This window comes from Anguilla rostrata, chromosome 1 (assembly GCF_018555375.3).
Source record: "Anguilla rostrata isolate EN2019 chromosome 1, ASM1855537v3, whole genome shotgun sequence".
Lineage (NCBI taxonomy): Eukaryota > Metazoa > Chordata > Actinopteri > Anguilliformes > Anguillidae > Anguilla > Anguilla rostrata.
Window position 1 is genome coordinate 39,552,390 of NC_057933.1, and position 23,323 is coordinate 39,575,712.

The 23,323-nt window shown below is 49.3% G+C and overlaps 1 protein-coding gene across 7 annotated transcripts in view; it reads right to left on the reverse strand.

The window, feature by feature from the left end:
- The window catches only part of mipol1 (mirror-image polydactyly 1), a 96,764-nt gene that overhangs the window by 32,428 nt on the left and 41,013 nt on the right, over nt 1–23,323 (reverse strand). For all 7 annotated transcript variants that reach the window (XM_064336363.1, XM_064336373.1, XM_064336382.1 and 4 more), the window contains 6 exons: nt 22,481–22,616; nt 19,533–19,638; nt 11,432–11,561; nt 8,968–9,001; nt 8,077–8,247; nt 1,377–1,484 (listed from right to left, as the gene is read on the reverse strand). In XM_064336363.1, coding sequence (XP_064192433.1) covers nt 1,377–1,484; nt 8,077–8,247; nt 8,968–9,001; nt 11,432–11,561; nt 19,533–19,638; nt 22,481–22,616 — 685 coding nt within the window. The remainder of the gene's footprint in view (nt 1–1,376; nt 1,485–8,076; nt 8,248–8,967; nt 9,002–11,431; nt 11,562–19,532; nt 19,639–22,480; nt 22,617–23,323) is intronic.

Here is a 23,323-nt window from a genome sequence, read left to right on the forward strand (position 1 = left end):
GCATGTGAATATTCCCCATCATCACCCGCCAATCACTGCCTGTACAACACATCTGTTATTTATTTCTGTCAGCCCCCTTTAAAAGCACTGCAGTCCAGCGGACAGGCGTTTCCCCAGGACGCAGAGCCCCAGCACTCCGGCTTCGGTCTGCTCCCACGTTTCCGCCGAACGCCGCGCGCCGCAGACCCAGGAGCCGAGCTCAGCCAGGCAGGGGAAACGCAGGAACACGTGAGCGGGGCACGCACACGGCATCGCCAACGTGCTCGGGTGGAGTGGGGGGGAGGGGGGGTGGCGGTCTTGAGGGGGTGGGGCCCGCCAGGCAGCTCCGCCCACCTTCGACAACGAAAGCAACATCTCACGGCGACAGTTTGACGCAGGCACGCAAAGCGTCGGCGCGAGACCGCGCGCGCACGGAGGCGACGGACGAGCCAACGGGCTTCCTGTCCAAAGCGGCTGCAGCCGGACTCCGGCACGGCGCGGCGACGGGCAGTGCGGCAGGGAGGACTACCTGAGAGCAGCAGCCAAGGCTGGAGAGAGAGCCAGCGCACCGCGCCGCGCCGCACCGCGCGCTCTGCCAAGGCTAGCACAGCAGCCAGCGCGGACAGTAACAACAGCCACACAAACAGGCCCAATTAAAGCGCCGCGCCGCCGCCGCAGAGCGGCTCCGTCCAAGGGGCAGGCCTGGCCAGCGCAGGGCGATAAAACACGGCCTGGCACGCCTTCCTTAATTCCCTCCGGCCCACGCCGGCCTCGCCTGGTCTGGGACGCAAGCCCCGCCCCTCCCGGCGTGGCCCGTTCACTCGGGTCCCTCCAATGATGCGCTTCATAGCGCTGCGCATTAGGCGTGGGGGCCCGGGTCTAGCGGATAAGAGCTGGGAGTCAAACAGTCCGGTGTTAGCCCGGCACCTGCCTGGAGGGGGCGCTCCCCTCCGTCTCCTCACTGCCGGTCACCCGCACCCTCGGTCAGCAGCTCCGGAGCAACGGGGTCCAGAGCAAAGACGGGCCGCATTGACAGCAGATACCGCCGCTCATTAGCATATTACATACACCAAACAGAGAGAGGGGGGAACAAACCACAAAACAAAGCCCGTGTGACTAATAGGGAGGATTCTTTTACCCTTTTTTTCTGAGGGGGGGTGGGGGTGGTCGGCGACTGTGCCAGGGATGTTTTTCATATATAAATAAGACTGCAGGCAGAAGAGGCCATGTTTAAAGACGGCATTGTTGGCAAATGCCCCGCCCCGCCCCCACCCCCCCCCCATCCCCGCTACCTCACACGGCAATGTACACAGCTGATTTATTGGGCGAGCGGCGGCGAAGGTAACCCGGCGCTCGCGAGCGTAATTTGCGGGGCCTCTCTGCGCGGGGAGGTTTACCTTGCGAGCGTGCTCCTGATTGTTTTCTGCAGTCGGGTGCCTCGCGCTGTTTGCCCAAGTCTGGCTCTGCTCTTTGGCGTGATGAAGATCCTGCTCCAGGCGCCGGCACTGCGACGGGGAGAGAGAGAGAATCACTTAGAACACATCGCAGAATACATTAGCGCTGCGTTCGCCTCCGCCACGCGGGCCCCGGGCGACCCGGGGACGAGTACGCCAGACGCTCGCGCGCCTTCGCCCCCGTGGCCGGGGCTGCCGCAAAAGGTCCGCCGGAAACCGCCATCCGCTCAGCCCTCCCTTTGACAGGAAAGGGGGGAAACCCCCCGCCAGAAACATTTTTATATATGGATGCTATATACGGGGCGTTATCAAAGACAACGCGGACCGTCTGTATGCAAACACAGCCCAGCGATGCAGCGTGCAAACGCGCTGCTTATGCGAATTGCTTCTGCGAGGATATTGTCAAGTGTGGGTGAGCGATTAGCGAAACTTCAGGCTTTTGCGGCGAAGCCCTTCTGTTTGCCCATTTCTATTCCTATGCAGCAGGGGGTGGCACGATGCGGGCAGAAGACGCTTTCAACCAGCGGGTTGCGGGTTCGAATCTCTTTGTGTGACACCACTGTCGTGACACTATGCAAAACAATTAACCTAAATTGCTTCAGCAAACATCCAGCTGTGTAAATTGGCAGTTCAGGAAATGAGAGCAACATAAGTCGCATTGGATGAGAGCAAGAGAAGCAAGCAACAAAAAAGCAAGAAACAAGGCATTGATTGCATCTCATACAAAAGTAAAAAGCACTATGAATAAGAAACAGGTGAGAAATTCAGGTGTATAACTGAGCACAGTCAGGTGTGTTACTCCGCACCGCCATTCTGCAGCACCTTTCCACTCATGACTGCACTGCACCCACAGGAGGGCAAAGGACACACTTGTCCACCATAAGCATGCATTCCTTGCGATTGACAGACAATAAACGTGTCCTGGTTTCAGATATAACGACAGAAAGAGAGAAAATCCTGAAGGATTTAAAAGGCAGCGCAGGTCACAAAGTAAGCATTCTGATGTATATATCGTGCACCATGCTCCTCATAATCCCGCACCATGACCCAGAGCCAATCAGGGCCACATCTGAAGAGTACTGTTAGAGTCAATGTGCTTCCCTGTCTCCACATGGACTTCAGGTAGCAGACAGGACCAGAAGTCAAGGACACACACACACACACACACACACACACACTCGCGGCTGTGGCACTACGCCGCGTGTTATTGTAAGAGCCGTGTTTTACACAGGCCCACATGTGCTCTTCCCCATGAGCACATTCCAAGACCAAAGGACACTGACCAGGAATGTAAACCATTCCCGCTCGCTGACGAGTCCCCACGTTTTCCAGGGCCAGCCGGCTCGAACGGCCAGGCAAACAAGCTCCCAGCGCCTGGGACCCAGCTCCAGTCCCCTTCCTCTGCAGACTAAAATAATAGCGCGCCCATCCAGACAAAATACAAAGCCCCTCTTTAGTGTCAGTATGACTTATGGCTTTCAGGCAACAGATGTTTGGAACCACTTGAGAAAATGTATTTAAATCAGACCGAGCCTCTCTGTGTACTTGCAGGACACTCGCGGGCCCCGTCTCAAAAATAGCAGCAGCGGAAACAAACGGGCCACAAAACGCAGACCCATAACTCAGGTGCAGCTTTTTTTTGAAGCCTTCGGCTACACCAGGGGCCAAAATTAGACCGGGCGGATAAAAAAAAATATATCTAAGAAACCACAGACCGCAACAAATCACGCAACGCGGCCCTCCGCAGAAGGTACTGAGGATCCAGATGTCAGACGACGGACTGAAAACCAAAAAACGGAAACGTGCCGCCTTTTTACGTAGCGGCCAAACCGCTTGGCATCGTACAAACTAGCGGAAGGCGCGGAATAGCTACGACGGGGGTGGGGGGGGGGACGCGAAAATAAACAAGGTGCTCGGAGCTCATTTCGATGTGGGAACGTTAAGGAAGAAAAGATTTATTTCTCCGGGCACTCATCCGGCTTTTCATATTCCCACCAGCGGCGCGGTCGCGGCGGCCCTCCGCCTCGCGCGGCGGGATAATCCCTCCGAGATGAAGAGAGGGATACAGGAAGCGATGGGGGAGGCAGAAATCCTCCAGGATGGAGTGTGGCCGGATCCCCGCCTCGGAAAGGATTAGGCCCGCGACTTGCGACATACTTTCAAAATTGGCCCAAAGATGGGTTTTTGCCCTTTGTAAAAGTGGGGAGTCATCGGGAGGAACCGTGTATCAGGCCCGTGCAGCTGTAATGCCGGGAGCCAGGGGTCGATCCCCCGCGACAGCAAATACTCAACCCTGCACTCTCTGGCTTACCCCAGCCAGTGACGTCACACGTAACTCAAAACAAGGAGGATTCTTTTGTGATGTATGATGCGAAAGGCATGCGTTTGTAAATGGTAAATGGTAAATGGACTGCATTTATATAGCGCTTTTATCCAAAGCGCTTTACAATTGATGCCTCTCATTCACCCATTCACACACACACCAACGGTGAAAGGCTGCCATGCAAGGTACCAATCAGCTCGTTGGGAGCAATTAGGGGTTAGGTGTCTTGCTCAGGGAAACTTCAACACGCCCAGGGTGTGGGATCGAACCGGAAACCCTCCGACTGCCAGACAACCGCTCTTACCTCCTGAGCTATGTCGCCCTAGGTTTGTGAGAAAAGAGTTCAATTTGAGTGGGCAGCGATGATCATGAGCCCACATCACTGACGACAGATGATTTTTCTGCATCCCTTTTCAGCGGTATTTACATTCCGGTATATCATTTACATGCTTTACCATTTAACATCACAGTGATTACTGCAGTTAGATCACAGCACTGTATGAACCGGAGAAAGGCTTTGGCGTTTTGTCTATCCTCTTGAGTGTATTTGAAGAGAACAAAATCAATAGATTTAAACTGTTGTGTCGCACACGTTTAAATGGGAAAAGTGAATATGCCACTGACAAATACATAACAGAATGACATTTGCATCAACACATTACCAAATATTTATAATACCCTAGAAGTGTGACATGTATCGCACTCTACAAGAACGCCCTCACTCAGCACAATTGTCAATGCTTCTTATACATTTCATTATTTTTGACTAAATAAATGGGACTGACTGCAGGTGACCAGCTGGCTCAGTTAGTCAGGCTGACTGAAGTACTTTGTTAAAAGGTTCAGCAACAGAAGCCTGAAGGCAGCACTCAATCCACTGCACCACACCCATATTCAGCCAGCAGCAATGGGAGGGCTGGGCCTAGTCCTCTGGTGAACACACAACGCCAATGGAGGAGGCTACAGCAATGAAAACCATTCCTGCAGAGAGCAGGGCTGGAACCTGAGGAGGGGCAGAAATTAGGACCACTGCTCCCTTACTTCTATTGCAGATTCACTTTTATAACAGAACAACACAGAGTCACAACATGGAGAGACGCTGCTCTTTTATAATGGAACAGCACAGTCATGACATGGAAAAGATGTTGTTCTTTTATAATGGAACAGCAGAGTCATGACATAGGAGAGATGCTGCTCTTTTATAATGGAACAGCACAGTCATGACATGGGATAGACGCTGATCTTTTAACGGCGCAGAGTCAGACAGTACAGGAGAGACGTTGCTCTCACAGTGAGGAGACACAGGAAGCACTATTCCCATCCACAGCTGTAAGGTCAGCAGCACAGGAGCTGGACGCTGAGGAAAACAAGGACAGATTTGGACCCGGACGAGAGGTCTGTCCTCCCCACGCCGGCCGGGCCTGGGCACGACCGGCCGGCTGGCTGTGGAGCCGCAGCTTTGGGTCTGAGGTGAAAAGGGCACAGCGTGGGCAGGGCGGACCAAGGGCCTGACGGGGCGCCGCCCCGAGGGCGTCTCTGAGCGACTCGGACTCATCCGCATTAACATTTTGATTGAGCGGCTGGCCTGCCGGCACGCGGGGCGGGCGCTTGGCGGAAGCGGCGCTCCGGAACAGCACGCCGTCCGCGCGGCCTCATTTGTCTGGCGGACGTAGCGCGAGCCACGCCGCCTTTCTTCTCCCCACGGCTAATGCCTGCCTTTTCATTCCAGTTGGGCCCGACCTGATATTTGAAAGAATGCAGGCAGCCCCCCCATCCCCTCGCCCGGCCCCCCCGCCTGTGCCACCCCGCGGGGCAGGCAACGGGACGGATCCCAGGATAAACATCCCCGCAAATCCGGGCGCGGAAAGAGCCGACTCCAACAAAGGGAGTTTATACCTGCGACCGCCGCCCACCTCGATGAATTAGTCAAAGCGCACGTTTGGTTGTTTGTCCTCGGCGCTCGTGTTTGTTTTGCAAAAGACCCGCTTACCATTGACATTCTTACCACACTACCATCTGTAGCCTGCCATCCAGCAATGTTGTCTTAAAACCCCCAAATATTCATGAATCAGCAGTAACCGACACCTCACTCCTAATAGGATAGCACCTGTCTAATTTTCAGTTCTTCATTTTATTTAGGATATACACCCAGGATATGAACAAATAAGGTGTCGTGTGAAGGTGGTTTCGTAGAAAAAAAAATTGTGGACTAAAACTCCTGCATTTACCACAATGAGCATGAGTATCGTCATCTGCGTCTCCCTCACCATCTGTGTCTGTATCTGCGTCTGCCCTCACCGTCTGTGTCTGTATCTGCGTCTGCCCTCACCGTCTGTGTCTGTATCTGCGTCTGCCCTCACCGTCTGAGTCTGTATCTGCGTCTCCCTCACCGTCTGCGTCTGTATCTGCGTCTGCCCTCACCGTCTGTGTCTGTATCTGCATCTTCCCTCGCCATCTGTGTCTGTATCTGCATCTGCCCTCACCGTCTGAGTCTGTCTGTATCTGCGTCTGCCCTCACCGTCTGTGTCTGTATCTGCGTCTGCCCTCACCGTCTGTGTCTGTATCTGCGTCTGCCCTCACCGTCTGTGTCTGTATCTGCGTCTCCCTCACCGTCTGAGTCTGTATCTGCGTCTGCCCTCACCGTCTGAGTCTGTATCTGCGTCTGCCCTCACCGTCTGAGTCTGTATCTGCATCTGCCCTCACCGTCTGAGTCTGTATCTGCATCTGCCCTCACCGTCTGAGTCTGAAACTGTGTCTGCCCTCACCGTCTGAGTCTGTATCTGCATCTGCCCTCACCGTCTGAGTCTGTATCTGCGTCTGCCCTCACCGTCTGAGTCTGAAACTGTGTTCTCCTTTGTCATCTGTGCCTGTATCTGCATCTACTGTTGTCGTCCATGTCTACGTCTGCCCTTGTTTCCCAACACAGCAGAATGACCTCATCATCGCAGTCATCCCCACTTAATCCAGGTCACAAACCAGGGCCCAAAGGTGCAGCACGAGGGTGAAACTGACCAGTTTTAAAACTAAGTTGGTAGCAGGAGAGTAAATTCAGTTTAATATGCTGGGCACATTTTCATTTCACTGAATCCCACCAGGAATATATTAAACCCATATTCAAAGTTACGCTCAAAGTTCAGTAAAACTTTTGCCTAATTCTCCACCAGAAGTTTGGGTTTAACTAGCGGTTACGGCAGAATGAAAATGAACGAGCCAAATTAACATCTGCCAGATTAACTCAAGTGCAGTGTACCCAGCATGGCCTGAAATGACATCACCGGCACCACTGAAGAGATGCGGGACTGACGCACCATATCACAGCCATCAGAGAGGGTATTGCTTTGCTTTCCTGAAATAACATTAGTTGTAAAAGACATCCTAGACAGCCATAAAGTAATATAAGGTCTGTTTACCAACAAAGATATCTAGGCAAATACTTGCCCACTTTCGAACTCTGTGATGAAGTACAATATCTGGGTGTCAATATTTGGCCGACTGCTTGTTTGTTTTCGTTCGATTGAAAATATGCATGCAAGAAAGATCTATCAAATATTTGAGGTTATGAGGCAATATTTGTTTCTCACACGTGAGGTGAGCAGTGGCCTATTTGCTCAGTAATCTAATAAATGATTTAAGACTAAACACATAGACACATGTGGCTTAATAGACTGATAATCAAAGGCATCTTAAAGGGGTAAAAGGAAAGATGGTCAATATTGAAGGAGATGTCTCTGGTTTGAGCAGTACAAAGGTTTCTGGCTCAGTACACAACAAAAGTGTGCGATGCGTTTACAGCATTTCCCTTTCTGCGTTTGCCCTTTCCTGCCACGGCACGCTGCAGCAGGGTCCAGGGCATTCGCCGTGTTCAGCACCGCGTTCAGCATGTTGGGTTCAGGGCATGGTGTTCAGTGTGCTGGTGCTGAGTGGCCAGTATTCAGAGTGGAGTGTTTAGTGGGCAATGTCTAGTGTCCAGTGTAATGTGTTTTGTCTACAGAGGACTGTGCGTTGGATTCAGAGCACGCTGTTCAGTGGGCAGTGTTCAGTGTGGACCGTTCTGTGAGAAATGTCCAGCAGCCAGTGCTATGTGCTTAGAACACAGTGTTCAGCACATACAGTGGTTCTCAGTAAAAGCCACATGCAAGTACATGGGGCTTACCTGGCAAGCCCAATGTTGTGTCTGGTGTGTGGTGTGGTGTGGTGTTCAGTACAAGCATGCAAGGAGCAATGTTCAGTATGAAGTCTTCCATTCAGCAGAGTGCATAGTGCACTGTATAGTAAAAGAGCTAGGCAGCAGTGAGCACCTGTGTTAAGTTCAGCACCCACCTTAGCCAGTGCGGCATCCCTCTCCTCAATGACAGCGTTCATCTCCTCAGCTGTGATCTTCTTCCGGCGCTCCCTGGCCTTCTGGAGGCGGTCCACGATCACCGCCCCGCTGCGCTCGATGCCCAGGGCCGAGTCCGTGCCGTTGATCCTGTTCAGCAGCTCCTCCAGGTCCTCACCCCACACACATCCCACAATTCAACTCAACAGGATGTTCCAATTACTCTGTCCCCACAAGTCCATTAAAATTCAACCTTCATTTGACAACTCTGGGGGACTGTGCGACCCGCACAGGGAGACCACAGGCGCACATCTGACCTGAGGGGTCCTAATTGTGCAATGAGGCTCTCCCTGCACAACGCAATGGCTAATTACAGAGTGCCACCACAGGACTCCTAGCCACAGTTAACACTGGAACCATCAGAGATCTACCCAGGCTTTGGGAAATACCACTGCAGAAAAAACTAGTACCACAGCTGGACATGCCATCTGGGAGTCCCTTGCCAAACTGACCATTAAATCACATATCAGGGGTCGTATCATACTTGTGATTTATTAGTTAAATAGATCTTAAGGCACAATATAATCTGAAAAGCCTTTCATTCTGATCATATCAACAGGAGGGGACCTGTTCAGGCTGTTCAATTATGTCACAGTAACTTCCAAAGAAACCTTCATCAAATCTTTAATCACATCTTTTTTTTATCTTATTCTAAAAAAGGGATTACAACTTAATCTCAAGAACGTATGAATGATGGGCCTAATCTTCCTTCGGTTCCCATCAAACCTGACTCTCGACGTAGACATTCTGGCAAAACAGGTTTGTGGGGGTGGGTAAGGCGGGGGTCGGAAACAATGGAGATAAGCGGGATATCTCTAAAGGTAAAGGCTTACCGCATCATTCTCTTCTGGGTTAATATTCTCCAGTCTAGAGAGGGGAGAAAGGGGACACAGACACCTCCATCAGTTGCCTTTCTTTAGGACTGAAAAATGAGATCACTTCCCAAATCTACCAGCACCTCCAGTAATTGCATTCTGCTGGTCTTCAGAGTCGATCACAACAGCTCAACATATTAAAGGTGCGACGGGACTGAGCCATTACTCCCCAATAATGCCCCATATATTCGCCATTGACGGGGGACTGTTAAGTTATTAATGTTTACTGCTATATATGACTACAGGGATCAATTGTTCATATGTGCGGAGCTGAGGGGAGAGAGTCCGTGACAGAAGCGTTTGTGCATCTCACCGCTGGGTGCCTTCGGAGGGAAGAACACAACTGTAATAACTGCACCACCTCCCACAGAGACGGCCATCAGAAGCTACTAAATATTTTCATTTTTCATACAAAGCACTGGTTTGGGAAGGCGAAGGCATCTCGCCATGCTTCATCAGTCGCACGGACGTAAAACCCACAGCGCGATGAAGAGGCACCATTCTAATACGATCGGAAACTCAGACGTGTCTCCTGAGTGACAGTCCTCCGGTGACACGCCTCTCTCCAGCAGTGGAGTCAGGGCCCAGAGGGCTGGTCAAAAGGCTAAAGGGTCATTCCATCTTAGCGCATGCAGATAAAGAATGACAGAAAATGGCAAAAAACATTCTAGTAACGCTGAGTTGACTTTGAAAAAAGAGCTTCAGTACAATATTGTGTTGCGCAATCTACAGAGGATTTTAATGGAAAAAAAAACGACAAATGTTCCCATAAGACATGCTGAATCTGATACTTTTTCACCTTTTTAAAAATTGTATTATAAATAAATACAACCAAACGTCATGATATAGAACAGTATTTTAGAGAATGAGTATTTTAGAAATTGAACTGCTTTAAAACTGTCCTTTTTTATGTTTAAACAGCCACATCTACGAAACATTATCCACTTCATGAAGCAATCACTCCTTTTCACAAGATTATTCAGTTTGCAGGATTTATTTTTTAACCGAGAAGAAGCGATATTTCCACACAAACACCGTTCCCTTCCGAGCGCACGCGGCTGTTTGTGGAGCCTGAAACGGTGCTCGGATGAAGCCTGTGAGCACTCGCCCCTCTCCTTTAGGTGCGCCAGCACGCCCCGCTCCTCCCGTCCTCCGGGGGAGAGAAAACCCAACTCCTCATCTCATTTACAAAGGCATTACAAGGATCACCTCCCATTATATACGCACATACTCAATCACACAAGGTCCAAGGACTGACCTCAGAAAATAAAGGTTTAGAACATGCTTTTCCATATTCCCAAAAAAAAGATAATGGGATTTTGCATGGCTATCAATTACCGTTTTTTTGAAAAAGGGAAGCTGGGACAGGCATGAAGAGGAAAATGAGGGGATGTTTTCTTTAATGAGATTTCCAAGCAATTTGGCGTTTACTTGGCCAAACCGAAATGTGTTTTTTTTTTTTTATCATCACTGACAGTGAGGCCATGCGTCCATTCTCAGATAGCCCATCAGATCAAAATCAGAGCGATAAAATAAAACTAAATTAACAACGAACTCAATAAATTTATATTCCGCTAGATTTTTTATTTGATAAACCTCTGCTGTTTTCGTAGTAAATTTGCCAGCCAAATCGCTGTCAACTTTACAGCCATTGTTCAGCTTTTTTTTTTTTAGAAAGGAAAAAAAGAGAAAAGAAAAATTGGTTCCTGTACTAATATCTGAGTTTTTATCAAGTGGTGATCATTTCAACACACTGAGGCTTACTGAAATATAGATTTGCTTCCAACAGAAAGTTATATTCCCTTAAGTAGAAATGTAATTACTTCTAAACTGCACTGGCAAATATTGCCTGCTACCCTTTCAGAGGCAGACAATGAGGCTTTCATTTTAAAGCGCCTCATACTTAAGAGCACCCCACACCCCCCCCTCTCCCCCCCAAAAAAATCACATTAATTAGGCCTGTTCAGACAGGGTGGTAAATATCTAGTGGGCTAAAGGACTTGATTGATTTCCTATACAGTGCAACTCTTGACTGACAACCTTGTACTAAGGGCGAGGGGACTCCTTTATGAAATGTCACACCCCTCTGATTTATTTCCAAACCAGTCGATATTGGATCCCCCCCCACCACCCCCCTACCCCTCCCGGCCCATTCATTCACCTTGTCTGCCAGGCTGAAGAACAAAGCACAGTCTCCTAAGTGACGAGCAAACGAGCTCGCCCAACACTCCCGCGAATCGGCGCAAAACAGGACCCGGGGAAGGAGAAGAAAACCCCCTGTGAACTAACAGAGTTTAGCCCGAGATCCTGGAGGAGGGAGAGCAAATGGAATCCTTTTCAGCGGCCGGTCGTTCTGTCCCCTCGCCGCCCCCGCACCCACCACCCTTTCAGCCCCCCCCCCCCCCGGGGGGCGCGTACGTACTCGGCCGCCGCCTGCTGTAGCCTGTTGGCCCGGAGCAGGGCCTCGTCCCTCTCCTCGTTGGCCAGGCGCAGCCGGGCCATGACGGCCTGGTCTCGCTCCCTCTGCGCTGTGTAGATCTCCTCCACCAGGGCTGAGGGGGGAAAGGGTGCAGAAACACGGCGTGGTTATTAACACCGCCCGGGCTGCGCGATCCGCAGCCTGCCTGCAATACAATAACGCCGCTAAGCTCCCCCGGCACACAGTTATTGCTGGAGAAACGGGGAGGCGCGAGTATTAACAAAAGTGAAACTCATTTTGTGGTGAGGGTCTCTGCAGCGGTCGGGCACATCTGTACGCTTTTAGCAATAAAAAGCGGAAAATAAATAAGTCGCTTCGGTAACTGATTCCAGACAAAATAGTTTTATTTCCCCACATTTCATTTACATTCTGGTATCTGATGTGTAAGCTTGTTCCGAGATTACAATATTACAAACACTGTGCAAGGGAGGCATGCTTTTACATGTTTATTTAATTGGTGAAACAGGCATTATTGAATATGTGAAATTGAACTCTGCAGACCACAACTCGATAACAAGTTACCACAACAACATGAGTGGGCTTCTACTCGGCATCTGAGGTTTGTACTTCCTATAGACACTGGTCAAACTGCAGCCCTAGTCTCATATTCATAAACCATTGCAGAAAAACAGCGCTGATCTAGGATCAGTTTTGTCCTTTGGTCCATAACAGATAAGGTTTGGATACGGACAGGGGAAATCTGATCCTAGATCAGAATTCCTACTTTGAGATGCTTTATGAAATTGGGCCATGGTCTTCCCACACAGCAGGTCAATGCTGCATTTGTGCAAGACCAATCTCAACTGCTGACCACATATACTGTTCTGACACTGTTTCCAGATCAGTGATCAGAGCAAAGTGTGCAGACGGCTAAGGACTGACTATGGCTCTGGAGATGATGGGATAGAAAGAGCAGGTACAGTGGGACAGGGGTCTGAAAGGCTACACAGAGAAACTATCAGGACTGCTGAGTGGCTCATCCTGTAAATACACTGCTGTAGGGCATTGAAAGGCGCCACAGTCTGACATCAAATCAGGACCGCGCCAGGACCAACAGTGGCCAGAGGCCCCACAGGGCGAGGCACAATCAGCTCTAACATGGACTGGAGATCTGCAGTTGGCCAGAATGGCAGGGTCTTCATCATGCACCAGTGCCCTCTGTTGGTCCACAAATTTGCCTGTTGTGTTGCTTGTGAAGGGGCTTCATCTGACTCGTGCCTGTGCCACCCTGACTGGTAGTCTGTGGGGGAGAGCACAAGCTTGCCTGTTCTGAACAAACACTGGTGGCCATGATGAGAGCATAAATGGCCACTCCACTTTGGGGAGAATAAAGCGAAAATGCATAACAAATAAACTGCCTGAATGGGATTTCTCCTTCAAAGCTTTTGAAGCCAGTGGTTATGACATGCAAGGTCCAGGATTTGGAGATTGATCGCCATGGCAAGATATGTGATGCAGACTGTAGGACAGCTGACTCAAGCCATATGTGATTCTCCCCCTGCCATGGTACTTTCTCGGTTGTGGCGCCTTCTCTATCTGATACCCTCTCTGCTTTCTGCCTGCCCCAGTAAAGGAAAAAAATACATAATGAGGGCAGAATGTCCTTTCATTCTTTTTTCTTTTTTTTAAAGAGATGGACCACCAGAAGATTGAGATTATCAGTTGTTACCACTTAACCATGAAGGCCCATCAGGACTAAATTCCTCCCCTTACAGTGAAGTGGTTTTATGATAAGCATTGAGTCTCAGAGTTACAAAGTTCAGTCAAAAAGAAAAGAAAATCAATACTGCAGTTCAGCTGGAATTTCACTCATTAAATGCCCCTCCCTGAACTCAAGCAAGTCACATGCAATGAGGACAGCGAATATGCTGTTTGCCAACCTTTTTCATAAATTTACAACTAAACCAACATAAAGTGCCTTAGTAAGGTGTTGGGCCACCCCGAGCCTCCAAAACAGCTTCAATGTGGTTTGGCATAATCTATGGAACTCCACTGGAGGGATGGAATGGTATTCTTCCCAAAGATATTCCCTCATTTGGTGTTTTGATGATGGTGGTGGAGAGCACTGTCTAGCACGTCGGTCCAAAATCTCTGATAGGAGTTCAACTAGGAGAGCTTGTGACTGCGAAGGCCATAGCATACGATTCACACCATTTCCATACTCAATAAACCATTCAGTCAGATCAGATCACTCAGAATAACTTTGTATTTATTTGCAGTGAACTTTCCCTCTAAGGGGACAAGTGAACCCAAACCATGCCAGGAAATATTTTTCCTTTAATTTGTCAGCTGTCTGTATATGCAAACACACACACACACACACACACACAATATGACCAAAAGAATGTGGACACCCCTACTAATTAGCCGGTTTGGCTACTTCAGCCACGCCCATTGCTAACAGGTGCATAAAATCAAGCATACAGCCATGCAATCTCCCAAGACAAACACTGGCAGTAGAATGAGTCGAACTGAAGCTCACGGAACAGGACTGTCGAGTGCTGAAGCGCACAGTGCATAAGAATCGTCTGTCGTCGGTCGCAGCACTCCCTGCCACGTTCCAGACTGCCTCCAGAAGCAACGTCAGCACAAGAACTGTTCATCGAGAGCTTCATGAAATGGGTTTCCATGGGCGAGCAGCTGCACACAAGCCTAAGATCACCATGCGCAATGTTAAGCACTGGCTGGAGTGGTGTAAAGCACACCGACATTGGACTCTGGAAGAGTGTAAATGTGTTCTCTGGAGTGATTAATCACGCTTCACTATCCTGCAGTCTGACGGACGAATGAGGGGTTGATGAATGCCAGGATAATGCGACCTGTCCGAATTCATAGTGCCAACTATAAAGATTGCTTGCAGGACGAATAACGGTTTGGGGCTGTTTTTCATTGAATGGGCTAGGCCCCTTGGTTTCAGTCAAGGGAAATATTAATGCTACAGTACATAATGACATTCTAGAGCATTGTGTTCTCCCAACTTTGCGGCAACAGTTTGGGGAAGGCAGTTTCTTGTTTCAGCAAAAAAAATGCCCCGGTGGACAAAGCAAGTTCCACAAAGAAATGATTTGGCGAGTTTAGTGTGGAAGTATTTTGACTGGCCTGCACAGAGCCCTGACCTCAACCCCACCAAACACCTTTGGGATGAATTGGAACACTGACTGCAAGCCCGGTCTTATCGCCCAACATTATTCCAATGTCTAGTGGAAAACCTTCCTAGAACAGTACCCAGGGGGTGTTGGTGGCGACTCCACATTAATGTCCATAATTTTGGAATGAGATGTTCAACAATTATGATGTGTGATGTATTTTTTTTTTCTTAATTTGGCTCTGTTCTCCACACTTCTAGATTTGTAATGAAACAATTCACATGTGATTCTCATTTTTATACCTTTGATTCACCACGTAGGAATTACAGAATGTTTTATACATAACACCCCCCCCCCATTTCAGGGTGGAATAATATTTGGGAAATATAAATGTTATGTAAATGAAAGTAGTTAGGTTTTATACGGGGGTGCTTTGGATCTTGGGCAGCTCCTTTTGGCCACCACACTTTGCTCTTCCCATCACTCTGATGCAACACAATCTTGTTCTCATCTGTCCACAAGCCCTTTTTCCAGATCTCTGCATGCTTTTTCGGTACTTCTTAGCAAACTGTAACATCCTGGCCATCCTGTTTTTGCCAGTAGTAGTTACTAGTAACTAGTAGTTTGTATCTTGCAGAGTAACCTCTATAGTTCTGTTCACAAGTCTTCCGCAGACAGTAGTCACTGACACATGCATGCCTGACCCCTGAAGAGTGTTTCTGATCTGTTGGACAGGTGTTTCGGGGGTTCTTCTTCATTATAGTAAGAATTCTTTAGTCATCAACTGTACAGGTCTTCTTTGGCCTATCAGGCCCATTGCGATTACTGAACTCACAACTATTCACTTTTTTCTTAATGGTATTCCTAACAGTTGATTTTTAACATAGCCTAAAGTCTGGGCTATGTTTCTGGCTGCTTTTTTCTTAATGGTATTCCTAACAGTTGATTTTGGTAAGCCTAAAGTTTGGCCTATGTTTCTGCCTGCTTTTTTCTTAGTTCCCATCCTCATAATGGCTCCCTTGACTTTCATTGGCACAACTCTGGTGCTCATGTTGACAAATGCCAATAACAGACTCCAAAGGCAATCGAAAGCCTACAATCAAGACTATATACTAAAAGCTCTCGTATGCCTGCACTAAGGAAGCAACCGAACACTTCTGACTAATTGGGAAAGCCTGTGAAGCCATTAAGCCATGTGTCCCAAATGTTATGATGTCCTGAAATGGGCGGGTTATGTATAAAAAGTTCCGTAATTCCTACGTGGTGAATTAAAAGGGTATAAAAATACACTTTAAGAAAAATTAGAATCTACACTTTCACCACATGTGAATTATTTGATTACAAATCTATAACTGTGGAGAACAGAGCAAAATTAAGAAAAAAAGGCTTTGTCCCAAACATCACGGAGAGAGCTTTTATCGAAAGGTAATTGCAAAGGAATTTCTTCTTCTTTCTTTCTCTTTCTACAAAATTTCAATACTTGTTCAGCAAATGTACAGAGAATTTAAATTACATTAACAAACATGACCGGTTACTATGTAAGCTAATACAGTAAGATACTCAGGTTATAAGTAAAACAAATTGATGCATGCTTACCACACTATTTGGATATCTCCTTTCTTAAACAAGCTTATCACACATTCTGTAATTCATTGTGGAACAATTGAAGCAGTACATCGATTATGACTGTTTTTACACTCGGATTTGTTAAGTAAGCTAATCTGCACAGGCAAATAAAAATGGTCAGCTATAGCCTTAGCTGCAGGGTGGGAAACGTGACGAGGCCCCCTCTGTTGACCCTGCACCCAGGTGTCTGCAGAAACGGGGCGATGGGGGGTTTGCGTCTGTCACTCTGCAAGGACTCCACAACCTTCAGTGCAAACAGAAGCCACCGATCCATGACATTAGCCATGCTGTTTAAAGATTCTGCATTTTCTGTACAACCCATAAGAGCAGGAAGCTTTTTCACATCAATGTTCGTTATTAAGCCTCTATGCTCACTAATTATTATCAATGACATGAACAAAAACCGCATGCTATTGAAGTTGCAATTCATTTTCATAAGACGCTAACGCTTATTTTCCCAAATAATAAAAAAGAGCATAATATCAGTGTAAATTATCAGGCTGCTGATCATATATGAATGTCAGAATGAAGCGTAATGATCCCTTTAATTCCTGCCGTTACTAGTCATTGCATATGGAATTTAACAGAGACAGAAAGCAGCTTGTTTCTGTGGTTCCTGCTGTCTGGCAGCCGTGGAGAAAAAGGGGAGAAATCAGAGCATGGCTACGGAAGAAGGAACAATGGCGGCCGGACCGCTGGACGCCTGGACGAGCGCTCCGCTCCTTCCTGCGTTTGATCGGCAGCAGAGAGAGCAAACAGCTTCCTTTGTGTGCGGCGTTTTTGGCACGGAGTCGGCAGTCCCCTGAACCCCCCGCGGGCAGCGGGGCAGGTACAGCCCTCACAGGCACCGCGGAACCAGGATCTGACAGCCGCCGGCGCCCGGCCGCGCGTTGGGAAAAATAAATAAATAACGAGCGCCCGCGGCGGCTCTCCTCCTTGGGCAAACAGAGGTGGCGTGCGTGAGGGCGCAACACGGAACAGTCACGCCCGGCGGGAGGCCCGCTGCTAACCCCCACCCTCCTCACACCTCCGGGCCTCTCCTTCAGTGTGAGGCCTGGGGCACGCTCTTCTCTCCTTCAGTGTGAGGCCTGGGGCACGCTCTTCTCTCCTTCAGTGCGAGGCCTGGGGCACGCTCTTCTCTCCTTCAGTGCGAGGCCTGGGGCACGCTCTTCTCTCCTTCAGTGCGAGGCCTGGGGCACGCTCTTCTCTCCTTCAGTGTGAGGCCTGGGCACGCTCTTCTCTCCTTCAGTGCGAGGCCTGGGGCACGCTCTTCTCTCCTTCAGTGCGAGGCCTGGGGCACGCTCTTCTCTCCTTCAGTGTGAGGCCTGGGGCACGCTCTTCTCTCCTTCAGTGCGAGGCCTGGGGCACGCTCTTCTCTCCTTCAGTGCGAGGCCTGGGGCACGCTCTTCTCTCCTTCAGTGCGAGGCCTGGGGCACGCTCTTCTCTCCTTCAGTGTGAGGCCTGGGGCACGCTCTTCTCTCCTTCAGTGCGAGGTCTGGGGCACGCTCTTCTCTCCTTCAGTGTGAGGCCTGGGGCACGCTCTTCTCTCCTTCAGTGTGAGGCCTGGGGCACGCTCTTCTCTCCTTCAGTGTGAGGCCTGGGCACCGCTCTTCCCTCCTTCAGTGCGAGGCCTGGGGCACGCTCTTCTCTCCTTCAGTGGAGGCCTGGGGCACGCTCTCTCCTTCAGTGCGAGGCCTGGGCACGCTCTCTCTCCTTCAGTGCGAGCCTGGGGCCCTCTTCTCCTTCAGTGTGAGGCCTGGGGCACGCTCTTCTCTCCTTCAGTGTGAGGCCTGGGGCACGCTCTTCCCTCCTTCAGTGTGAGGCCTGGGGCACGCTCTTCTCTCCTTCAGTGCGAGGCCTGGGGCACGCTCTTCTCTCCTTCAGTGTGAGGCCTGGGGCACGCTCTTCTCTCCTTCAGTGTGAGGCCTGGGGCACGCTCTTCTCTCCTTCAGTGTGAGGCCTGGGGCACGCTCTTCTCTCCTTCAGTGTGAGGCCTGGGGCACGCTCTTCTCTCCTTCAGTGTGAGGCCTGGGGCACGCTCTTCTCTCCTTCAGTGTGAGGCCTGGAGCACGCTCTTCTCTCCTTCAGTGCGAGGCCTGGGGCACGCTCTTCCCTCCTTCAGTGTGAGGCCTGGGGCACGCTCTTCTCTCCTTCAGTGCGAGGTCCTGGGGCACGCTCTTCTCTCCTTCAGTGCGAGGCCTGGGGCACGCTCTTCTCTCCTTCAGTGTGAGGCCTGGGGCACGCTCTTCTCTCCTTCAGTGTGAGGCCTGGGGCACGCTCTCTCTCCTTCAGTGTGAGGCCTGGGGCACGCTCTTCTCTCCTTCAGTGTGAGGCCTGGGGCACGCTCTCCTCTCCTTCAGTGTGAGGCCTGGGGCACGCTCTTCTCTCCTTCAGTGTGAGGCCTGGGCACGCTCTTCTCTCCTTCAGTGTGAGGCCTGGGCACGCTCTTCCTCCTTCAGTGTGAGGCCTGGGGCACGCTCTTCTCTCCTTCAGTGTGAGCCTGGGCCGCTCTCTCTTCCTCAGTGTGGGCCTGGAGCACCTTCTCTCTCTCCTTCAGTGCCAGCCTGGGCACGCTCTCTTCCTCTCCGTGTCTCGAGGCCTGGGCAGCCTTCCTCCTCTCCTTCATCGTGTGCCATCCATGGGGCACTAGCCTTCTCCTCCTTCCAGTGTGTCAGCCATGGGCCTAGCCTTCTCCTTCCTCCATGTGGCTCATCATGGGCCAGCTCTTCTCTCCTCATTACCTGCACTCGTGTCTTCTCTTCACACTGGGGCAGCCTTCTCTCCTTCCTCTATCCGTGTGCTTCTCATTCACACTGCGGCCTAGCCTTCCCTCCTCTTCCTCCATCCGTGTGCTTCTCATTCACACTGCGGCCTAGCCTTCCCTCCTCTTCCTCCATCCGTGTGCTTCTCATTCACACTGCAGCCTAGCCTTCCTTCCTCGTCCTCTTCCTCTATCCGTCTGCTTCTCATTCACACTGCGGCCTAGCCTTCCCTCCTCTTCCTCCATCCGTGTGCTTCTCATTCACACTGTGGCCTAGCCTTCCCTCCTCTTCCTGCACTCCATCGTTAACACAATGTCGTCTTCACACCATCCCTTCGCTACAGTAACACACCACTTTATACCCCCATGGGAATCACTATATTACTATATATTCCCTTAGCTTGTACACAGATCTTTCTCATAGCACAGATCTCTCACACAGCACAGATATTTCACACAACACAGATCTTTCACACAACACAGATCTTTCACATAGCACAGATATTTCACACAACACAGATCTTTCACACGGCACATATCTTTCACAAAGATCTCTGTCCACACATGGTACCTCCAGCTTTCTCGCAGGCTCTGGCCTCCAGCTCGCTCTCCAGCAGCTGGCCATCCACCGCTCGCTCCTCCAGCTCCCGCTCCTTCAGCACCAGCCTGTCCTGGAGCTGCAGCGCAGGAGAGACAGGGAGACACGGCGGCCGGTCACAGAGGGAGGGGCACGATCCGGAACAGAAACACCCCACAGAGGCCCAAGGCTCAACCTCTGACACAGACAATAAGAAAACCGTAAGGTAAACCGACAAAGGTAAGACATTGTCTGGCATGAGTGCCGTTCACCCCGCCCTGCATGTCGAAGTGTCCTTGAGCAAGACACCTAACCCCTAACTCCTAACTGCTCTGGCGAATGAGAGGCATCAATTGTAAAGCGCTTTGGATGAAAGCGCTATATAAATGCAGTCCATTTACCATTTACCATTTACAAAACCACACTCTGACACAGACAATATGAAAACCTCACTCTGATACAGACAATATAAAAACCTCACTCTGATACAGACAATATGAAAACCTCACTCTGATACAGACAATATGAAAACTTCACTCTGATACAGACAATATGAAAACCTCACTCTGATACAGACAATATGGAAACCTCACTCTGATCCAGACAATATGAAAACCTCACTCTGATACAGACAATATGGAAACCTCACTCTGATACAGACAATATGGAAACCTCACTCTGATCCAGACAATATGAAAACCTTACTCTGATACAGACAATATGGAAACCTCACTCTGATCCAGACAATGTGGAAACTTCACTCTGATACAGACAATATGAAAACCTCACTCTGATACAGACAATATGAAAACCTCACTCTGATACAGACAATATGAAAACCTCACTCTGATACAGACAATATGGAAACCTCACTCTGATACAGACAATGTGGAAACTTCACTCTGATACAGACAATATGAAAACCTCACTCTGATACAGACAATATGAAAACCTCACTCTGATACAGACAATATGAAAACCTCACTCTGATACAGACAATATGAAAACCTCACTCTGATACAGACAATATGAAAACCTCACTCTGATACAGACAATATGAAAACCTCACTCTGATACAGACAATATGAAAACCACACTCTGACACAGACAATGTGGAAGTCGTTCCCGGCCTTCTGCACCACAGTAAAATTCCCAATGGGCCTCAGGGTCACATAATCGCAGGCCTTATTAAAAAAACAAAATAAAACAGAACCGCACAGTAAATCTTCCTGGGAGTGATATTTTACAAGTTCCAAATGATAGATTTCACCTCCAGTCTTAAATATTTTGCCATGGGTTCCTTGCCCCCACCCTGTGCTTTGAAAACACGCTCCAGGCTGAGTCTTTGGGGCCCCTCCAAAGATTCTGCCAGCAAAAACAGGCTCTCAAGACACCTTCCTGTCTTTCTGTCAGGAGTCACAGCTACTTGCAAACACAGGGCATCAATTACACTCATTTCATTGGCCTACAGGAGACGGGTCAGAGCTCCCTGAGGACCTAAACAGCCTTTGACACATTGGTGAGCATCCTGGATCAGGTGAAGGGAAACAGTAAGTGATTAGTGTTATACAAAAGCTAATACAGTGAAACGATACCCGGCGGGTACATTGATTTATACAGCTGGGTATTATAATTTAATCAATTAATGTCAAATAACAGCACGGGGGAATCAAATGTACATTCCCACTTGGACATCAATCCTGCAACCTTCTGGTGAAACGCCCGGTTCCTGTCATCCATACAGGAAGGGCTCCACAGCAGCCCCCATGCTTCTGAAAGCACTGGATTTCTAAGAGACGTTTTTGAAAACCAAAGCCCCTGGAGTCCACACGAAACCAGGGTACACAGGTGGGCGCTGAGTATGGTTTGGCACATTTTTTAAAAGTCTGTACTGACCGCCTTTTCCCACGGAAAACTGAGTGAATTACACTGACGGATAAAATGGTGAGAGACCTAAGGGCTTCAAACCTGGTGCTATTTCACAAATAACAAGAAAAGAGTTACTCTGAAACTTGCAGACGGGCAAGAATACTGCCCCTGTCATTGGCTTGTTAGCAACAGAAAAGAAGCTCTCGTTATGAGGGATAAAGAGAGCACACAAATGGACAAACAGCCCTCTATCTTCCCCACCATTCAAATCAAAGGCCTGACGGTAAGCTGCTGGCCATATGTTAGACGTGCTCACCACTGACAGACCACTGCGGATCTCCTGAGCCTTTGCACTTTAGAGTCAATGAATCACAGCAAACGTCTGACAGCAAAGTTAGACAAGAGGAGAAAAGAGGAACACAGACGCTGCCAGCTCTAGCTCCTACAGAGAATGATCTCCACTGCGGAGCTGAGCGCTCACAACAGTGGATAGACAACTACAGCGCCCCCTACCTGAAGCTGAAGGGAAATCTGCAGCAGAGCCCCGGTCGAGGTGCCAGTACTGCATTTATAGACGTAAAAATGCGTACACTCCATTCACGCTGTACTACACTGCACTGAAATGGGAAGGGTAGAGGGGAAACCAGTCTTTCCAGCTCTTTAATGCTTCAGGTTCTACAATGCAAATATACAGATCTTCGTTAATCAGCACTGTGCTGTGCAGCGGTTAGAACACACTGAACGCTAGACTAACCCAGCATATTTGAATATGAGTTTTACTCTTAGATGCACTACAAGGGTCAAAAGAAGTTCACCAAACAAAGCTGCACACACTTCATTTCAGACAGAATTTCTATTTGTGGGTACACAGAACAGGTTTTCTACAACAAGTTACGCAATCATGCCCAATTGTACAGCTCAAATTTGACACGGTGTCACTTCACACACTTGGGATTCCACCAAAGGCTCGTATACGCATGCCATGTTCTAAAACCCAGGACCTTCTGACCACTGGCAGGACACGCAGCACCTCACACGGTAACCCCCAAAGGCCCTGTCAGTGCTCACTGTACCTTCTTATTGAGGTCTCTGAGGGAGTCCAGCTCCTTGAGCAGGAAGGCAATGTTTTTCTCCTTATCCAGGACCGGCGGGTGCTTCGCTGAGGTAAAGGAGCCGCTTGCGTTGGCACTACCCTGGACCTCTCGTGCACTGCGAGAAGGAAGCGCCATCAGACAGCTTGCACAAGAATGCTCAAGGACGGGCAGCACAAACAGATCAGAGTCTCGTCTTCAGGCAATTATCAAAGACGCAAGGGACACCATCTCAGGCATCCACTGTACGGCCCAGTCTAATTTACTTTAATATCAGGCAAATCCTACAACTGACCCTTATAATTCCGAGGTGTTACTATTACTTCAATGTATTCCCTAATTAAAAAAAAAAAGTAATTCATTGAATCTAGGAATTTGATTCTGTTCTTATTCAATAATGAGCAACCAAGAAGACTGAGCCTCACATGGCTCTCAGTGAGCAAAGTGATTTCAGAATCAGAATCAGAATCAGAATCAGAATCGAATTTATTGCCAAGTACATTTACACATACGAGGAATTTGCTTTGGTCAACACACCGAGGCAGCCATCTGCGGCGCCAACTTATTAGATGAGAAATGAGAGAACAGGAGGAAGGAGGAGGAAAAAAAACAGTCCTTTCAATGAAACGAGAGGGCACTCGTTTCATTGAAACGAAGAAAAACCTCAGCACATAGCAACATCATAAAAACATTACAAACATTACAAACATTACAACAAAAACTCGAAGACTTGCACATGTGGTAGGGGGTAGGGTGTCGGGGAGGAGAAGTGTCGCAGCACAGACACTGGGGGGAGCGCGCAGCCGCTCAGGCGCATCGCATCAA